Source organism: Pelophylax lessonae (assembly GCF_965119305.1).
Source record: "Pelophylax lessonae genome assembly, chromosome: 2".
NCBI classification, from domain to species: domain Eukaryota; kingdom Metazoa; phylum Chordata; class Amphibia; order Anura; family Ranidae; genus Pelophylax; species Pelophylax lessonae.
In genome coordinates, this window is record NC_138769.1 from 741688045 (window position 1) to 741696009 (window position 7965).

Genomic DNA, 7965 nt, shown 5'->3' on the forward strand with positions numbered 1-7965 from the left:
CTAGTGCCCCATTGATGGTGTCAGTAGGGGGAATGATGCCCCATCATTGGTGTCTGTTGGTAGAATAGTGCCCCATTGATGGTGTCAGTAGGGGAAATGATGCCCCATTATTGGTGTCTGTTGGTAGACTAGTGCCCCATTGATGGTATCAGTAGGGGGAATGATGCCCCATTATTGGTGTCTGTTGGTAGAATAGTGCCCCATTGATGGTGTCAGTAGGGGGAATGATGCCCCATCATTGGTGTCTGTTGGTAGAATAGTGCTCCATTGATGGTGTCAGTAGGGGGAATGATGCCCCATCATTGGTGTCTGTTGGTAGAATAGTGCCCCATTGATGGTGTCAGTAGGGGAAATGATGCCCCATTATTGGTGTCTGTTGGTAGACTAGTGCCCCATTGATGGTATCAGTAGGGGGAATGATGCCCCATTATTGGTGTCTGTTGGTAGAATAGTGCCCCATTGATGGTGTCAGTAGGGGAAATGATGCCCCATTATTGCTGTCTGTTGGTAGACTAGTGCCCCATTGATGGTGTCAGTAGGGGGAATGATGCCCCATCATTGGTGTCTGTTGGTAGAATAGTGCCCCGTTGATGGTGCCAGTAGGGGGAATGATGCCCCATCATTGGTGTCTGTTGGTAGAATAGTGCCCCATTGATGGTGTCAGTAGGGGAAATGATGCCCCATTATTGGTGTCTGTTGGTAGAATAGTGCCCCATTGATGGTGTCAGTAGGGGGAATGATGCCCCATCATTAGTGTCTGTTGGTAGAATAGTGACCCATTGATGGTGTCAGTAGGGGGAATGATGCCCCATCATTGGTGTCTGTTGGTAGAATAGTGCCCCATTGATGGTGTCAGTAGGGGGAATGATGCCCCATCATTGGTGTCTGTTGGTAGAACAGTGCCCCATTGATGGTGTCAGTAGGGGGAATGATGCCCCATCATTAGTGTCTGTTGGTAGAATAGTGCCCCATTGATGGTGTCAGTAGGGGGAATGATGCCCCATCATTGGTGTCTGTTGGTAGAATAGTGCTCCATTGATGGTGTCAGTAGGGGGAATGATGCCCCATCATTGGTGTCTGTTGGTAGACTAGTGCCCCATTGATGGTATCAGTAGGGGGAATGATGCCCCATTATTGGTGTCTGTTGGTAGAATAGTGCCCCATTGATGGTGTCAGTAGGGGAAATGATGCCCCATTATTGGTGTCTGTTGGTAGACTAGTGCCCCATTGATGGTGTCAGTAGGGGGAATGATGCCCCATCATTGGTGTCTGTTTGGTAGAATAGTGCCCCATTGATGGTGCCAGTAGGGGGAATGATGCCCCATCATTGGTGTCTGTTGGTAGAATAGTGCCCCATTGATGGTGTCAGTAGGGGAAATGATGCCCCATTATTGGTGTCTGTTGGTAGAATAGTGCCCCATTGATGGTGTCAGTAGGGGAAATGATGCCCCATCATTGGTGTCTGTTGGTAGAATAGTGCCCTATTGATGGTGTCAGTAGGGGGAATGATGCCCCATCATTAGTGTCTGTTGGTAGAATAGTGCCCCATTGATGGTGTCAGTAGGGGGAATGATGCCCCATCATTGGTGTCTGTTGGTAGAATAGTGCCCCATTGATGGTGTCAGTAGGGTGAATGATGCCTTATCATTAGTGTTTCTTGGTAGAATAGTGTCCCATTGTTGGTGTCAGTAGGGGGAATGATGCCCCATCATTGGTGTCTGTTGGTAGAATAGTGCCCCATTGATGGTGTCAGTAGGGGGAATGATGCCCCATCATTGGTGTCTGTTGGTAGAATAGTGCCCCATTGATGGTGTCAGTAGGGGGAATGATGCCCCATCATTGGTGTCTGTTGGTAGAATAGTGCCCCATTGATGGTGTCAGTAGGGGGAATGATGCCCCATCATTAGTGTCTGTTGGTAGAATAGTGTCCCATTTTTGGTGTCAGTAGGGGGAATGATGCCCCATCATTGGTGTCTGTTGGTAGAATAGTGCCCCATTGATGGTGTCAGTAGGGGGAATGATGCCCCATCATTGGTGTCTGTTGGTAGAATAGTGCCCCATTGATGGTGTCAGTAGGGGGAATGATGCCCCATCATTGGTGTCTGTTGGTAGAATAGTGCCCCATTGATGGTGTCAGTAGGGGGAATGATGCCCAATCATTAGTGTCTGTTGGTAGAATAGTGTCCCATTGATGGTGTCAGTAGGGGGAATGATGCCCCATCATTGGTGTCTGTTGGTAGAATAGTGCCCCATTGATGGTGTCAGTAGGAGGAATGATGCCCCTCATTATTGTCTGTTGGTAGACTAGTGCCCCATTGATGGTGTCAGTAGGGGGAATGATGCCCCATCCTTGGTGTCTGTTGGTAGAATATTGCCCCATTTATGGTTTCAGTAGGGGGAATGATGCCCCATCATTAGTGTCTGTTGGTAGAATAGTGCCCCATTGATGGTGTCAGTAGGGGGAATGATGCCCCATCATTGGTGTCTGTTGGTAGAATAGTGCCCCATTTATGGTGTCAGTAGGGGGAATGATGCCCCATCATTGGTGTCTGTTGGTAGAATAGTGCCCCATTGATGGTGTCAGTAGGGGGAATGATGCCCCATCATTGGTGTCTGTTGGTAGAATAGTGCTCCATTGATGGTGTCAGTAGGGGGAATGATGCCCCATCATTGGTGTCTGTTGGTAGACTAGTGCCCCATTGATGGTGTCAGTAGGGGGAATGATGCCCCATTATTGGTGTCTGTTGGTAGAATAGTGCCCCATTGATGGTGTCAGTAGGGGAAATGATGTCCCATTATTGGTGTCTGTTGGTAGACTAGTGCCCCATTGATGGTGTCAGTAGGGGGAATGATGCCCCATCATTGGTGTCTGTTGGTAGAATAGTGCCCCATTGATGGTGCCAGTAGGGGGAATGATGCCCCATCATTGGTGTCTGTTGGTAGAATAGTGCCCCATTGATGGTGTCAGTAGGGGAAATGATGCCCCATCATTAGTGTCTGTTGGTAGAATAGTGCCCCATTGATGGTGTCAGTAGGGGGAATGATGCCCCATCATTGGTGTCTGTTGGTAGAATAGTGCCCCATTGATGGTGTCAGTAGGGGGAATGATGCCCCATCATTAGTGTCTGTTGGTAGAATAGTGTCCCATTGATGGTGTCAGTAGGGGGAATGATGCCCCATCATTGGTGTCTGTTGGTAGAATAGTGCCCCATTGATGGTGTCAGTAGGAGGAATGATGCCCCTCATTATTGTCTGTTGGTAGACTAGTGCCCCATTGATGGTGTCAGTAGGGGGAATGATGCCCCATCCTTGGTGTCTGTTGGTAGAATATTGCCCCATTTATGGTTTCAGTAGGGGGAATGATGCCCCATCATTAGTGTCTGTTGGTAGAATAGTGCCCCATTGATGGTGTCAGTAGGGGGAATGATGCCCCATCATTGGTGTCTGTTGGTAGAATAGTGCCCCATTTATGGTGTCAGTAGGGGGAATGATGCCCCATCATTGGTGTCTGTTGGTAGAATAGTGCCCCATTGATGGTGTCAGTAGAGGGAATGATGCCCCATCATTGGTGTCTGTTGGTAGAATAGTGCTCCATTGATGGTGTCAGTAGGGGGAATGATGCCCCATCATTGGTGTCTGTTGGTAGACTAGTGCCCCATTGATGGTGTCAGTAGGGGGAATGATGCCCCATTATTGGTGTCTGTTGGTAGAATAGTGCCCCATTGATGGTGTCAGTAGGGGAAATGATGCCCCATTATTGGTGTCTGTTGGTAGACTAGTGCCCCATTGATGGTGTCAGTAGGGGGAATGATGCCCCATCATTGGTGTCTGTTGGTAGAATAGTGCCCCATTGATGGTGCCAGTAGGGGGAATGATGCCCCATCATTGGTGTCTGTTGGTAGAATAGTGCCCCATTGATGGTGTCAGTAGGGGAAATGATGCCCCATCATTAGTGTCTGTTGGTAGAATAGTGCCCCATTGATGGTGTCAGTAGGGGGAATGATGCCCCATCATTGGTGTCTGTTGGTAGAATAGTGCCCCATTGATGGTGTCAGTAGGGGGAATGATGCCCCATCATTAGTGTCTGTTGGTAGAATAGTGTCCCATTGATGGTGTCAGTAGGGGGAATGATGCCCCATCATTGGTGTCTGTTGGTAGAATAGTGCCCCATTGATGGTGTCAGTAGGAGGAATGATGCCCCTCATTATTGTCTGTTGGTAGACTAGTGCCCCATTGATGGTGTCAGTAGGGGGAATGATGCCCCATCCTTGGTGTCTGTTGGTAGAATATTGCCCCATTTATGGTTTCAGTAGGGGGAATGATGCCCCATCATTAGTGTCTGTTGGTAGAATAGTGCCCCATTGATGGTGTCAGTAGGGGGAATGATGCCCCATCATTGGTGTCTGTTGGTAGAATAGTGCCCCATTTATGGTGTCAGTAGGGGGAATGATGCCCCATCATTGGTGTCTGTTGGTAGAATAGTGCCCCATTGATGGTGTCAGTAGAGGGAATGATGCCCCATCATTGGTGTCTGTTGGTAGAATAGTGCTCCATTGATGGTGTCAGTAGGGGGAATGATGCCCCATCATTGGTGTCTGTTGGTAGACTAGTGCCCCATTGATGGTGTCAGTAGGGGGAATGATGCCCCATTATTGGTGTCTGTTGGTAGAATAGTGCCCCATTGATGGTGTCAGTAGGGGAAATGATGCCCCATTATTGGTGTCTGTTGGTAGACTAGTGCCCCATTGATGGTGTCAGTAGGGGGAATGATGCCCCATCATTGGTGTCTGTTGGTAGAATAGTGCCCCATTGATGGTGCCAGTAGGGGGAATGATGCCCCATCATTGGTGTCTGTTGGTAGAATAGTGCCCCATTGATGGTGCCAGTAGGGGGAATGATGCCCCATCATTGGTGTCTGTTGGTAGAATAGTGCCCCATTGATGGTGTCAGTAGGGGAAATGATGCCCCATTATTGGTGTCTGGTGGTAGAACAGTGCCCAAGGGCTAGATAAAGGCAAGCAAAGGGCCACATCCGGGCCCCCGGGCTGCAGTTTAGAGACCAGTTTTTTTTAGGGGGTTTGAAGCCATTTCCAGCAAAAAAAATTCAGATTTTAACATGAAAAATTACAAAATTAGCCTGGTAGACAAGTGTTTAAGAAATAGTGATATGGGATGGATGGTAGGAAGAATTTTTTTTAACAAAATTTGTAATAACATTTCAGTCAAAGACAAATGAAATGTTCTCTAAAACCTTTTTATACTACTTTGCTTAATGCCTGCCCCATGGAAATGTACTTTGATCATAGAAGAGGATCCTTTTGACCCGTTGTCGAATTTTCTTTGTCTTCACCCCGTAGATGAGAGGGTTCAAGAAGGGCAGGAATAGGATATAAAAATTGGAGGCGAGGATGTGGACATTATGAGGGATGGTGTTCTGTCCAAACCTGTATGTGACGAATGAGAATATTGCACTGAAATAGGCTACAACAATAATACTGATGTGGGAGCCACACGTTCCTACCGCTTTCTGACGGGCATCCTTGGTGGGCATCTTGAAGATGGCTTGTAGGATCATGGAGTAGGACAGGCCAATAAAGAGCAAGTCGAACCCAGTGACACAAAGAGACACGACTAATCCATAAACACTGTCAACATGTTTGTTGCCACACGCTACATTGACCACGGCCATGTGATCGCAGTATGAATGCAGCACAATATTCCCACCGCAGTACTGGAGATGTCCTACCAGAATAGGAATGGGGAAGATGACCACAACGGCTCTGAGAAGAATAACAAGTGCAATCTTTTGCAAAAGGCTGTAGGTAAGGACCGAACTGTATCTGAGTGGGGAACAGATGGCCACAAAACGGTCATATGCCATAGCCGCCAGGATCCCCGACTCGGTGACTGAAAGACAGTGGACAAAGAACATTTGGGTGAGGCAGCTGGTGGCATCGATAAGACCACCATTCATCCAGAAGATCCCCAGAGTCTTTGGCACAGTGGAGCTGCAGAAGGCCAAGTCATTGAAGGCAAGCATGGAGAGGAAGAAATACATGGGGGTATGGAGGCTCTCCTCGGTTTTGATGATGTACAGTAAGGCACTGTTGCCCAAGATGGCCAGGATATAGAGGACACAGAAGACGACTGATATCCACACCACTCCATTTTCTAATCCAGGGATTCCGATAAGGAGGAACGTAGACGGCATGTGGAAACTAGTGTTAGGAACAGGGAGCATGGCCCGTTACTGTCAGGAATAAAGCAGCCAATCACTGATAGAAACAAACACTTAAAATGAGAAATGAACAACATGGTTACATTAACCTGTATGAAAATACTTTGCTTATAGAAAAAGGCTTGAAAGAAATGTATGGTGTTTTTAATTTGGGAGGGGGGGTTGGTTTAAATAATCTTAACCACTTTACCGCTGCTCACTAGAGCTCTACTGCGGCAAAGTGGCTCGATAACGTAGACCTACGTCGCCAGACATTCCCCGCTCTCGGCGGCGCGCGCGCGCCTCCAGAGGCTCGCCCCCACTATATTCAGTCACAGCGGGAGTCGGGCCAGGGGAGGAGCAGCGGTCATCACCGCCGCTCTTCCCCGATCATCGGGGAATCGAGTGTGGAGATCCGCCCACTTGTGTAAACAAAGCGGGCGGATCTCCTAAGTGACAGGCAGGGTCAGATTGCAGGGTTAAGCATAGCTGAACCTGCGATCTGTCCCTGTGTCACTCAGTCCCCTCCCCCCACACACGTCAGTAAGCACCAGGCATACATTAACCCCTTGATCAGCAATAAAAATTAACCCCTTCCCTGCCAGTGTCATTTTTACAGTAACAGTGCATATTTATAGCACTGATTACTGTAGTAATGTCACTGGTACCCCCAAAAGTGTCAAAAATGTCAGTCAAGGGTCCGATCTGTCCGCCGCAATGTTGCAGTCCCGCAAAAAAAAAAATCGCAGATCGCCGCCATTACTCGTTAATAAAAAAAAACACCAAAAACGACAGAAATCTTTCCCTTAGTTAGTAAACGCAATAACTTTTGCGCAAACCAATCAAAATACGCTTATTGCGATTTTTTTTACCAAAAATATGTAGCATAAAACAAATTGGCCTTAAATGATAAAAAATTTAGATTTTTACATTTTTTTGGGGGGGAATTTCATATAAAAAATGTGAAAAATATTGTCGCTTTTTTTTGTTTATAGCGCAAAAAGTAAAAATCGCACAGGTGATCAAATACCACCAAAAGAAAGCTCTGTTTGTGGGAAAAAAAGGACGTAAATTTTGTTTGGGTACGGCGTTGCACGACCGCGCAATTGTCAGTTAAAGTCGCACAGTGCCGAATCGCAAAAAGTGGCCCAGACGTAAGACAGCAAAATCCTCCGGTGGTAAAGTGGTTAATGACCACCAGACCAATTATTTCAACAAAACATCATCCCCTAAGAGTATATGTGTATATAACATATTTTAGACATGTTATTTATCTGTAAAACCCTCCCTTGTGTAGACATCGAAAAACCGGCACACTGCTGCTGAGGGCCTCCATCTTGGATCTGAGGTCATGAGCCCAAGCAGCCCATAGCAGAGCTATCACCCTTTAACATCCCCATTTCCACCTTCTCTGGCAGCCACAGAAAAGATTTTATAGGGAGGGGAGTTGAGGGGCAGAGGAGCTGGGCCAGCACAATAAGTAATTAGACACTCCCAGAAAAGGAGAAGGCTATAATGTGCAAGGCAGATGGGGGAATCCTAGGGAATGGCTCTTCCTGTCATATTTTCTAGCATGTTGAAAGGCAATTTGTAAGTGAAAACAAAATCATATGGAAAAAAAACTTGCTTTTAGTTGTAATTTTTTTTAAAGTTGGTGACAGGGTCTCTTTAACAATATGGGTTTCTGAAGAGAGATAGGAGGACTGCATTTGTGTATAGTTAACACTATACACCATAGTTACCCAATG

At 47.0% G+C, this 7965-nt stretch overlaps 1 protein-coding gene across 1 annotated transcript; it reads right to left on the reverse strand.

The window, feature by feature from the left end:
• Positions 1-5269: 5269 nt before the first annotated feature.
• On the reverse strand, positions 5270-6241 carry LOC309547506 (olfactory receptor 52D1-like; the record flags this gene model as incomplete). Its single annotated transcript, XM_082247375.1, has 1 exon — positions 5270-6241. One exon carries the CDS (start codon positions 6239-6241, stop codon positions 5270-5272), a length of 972 nt encoding a protein of 323 aa, XP_082103501.1.
• Positions 6242-7965: the final 1724 nt, after the last annotated feature.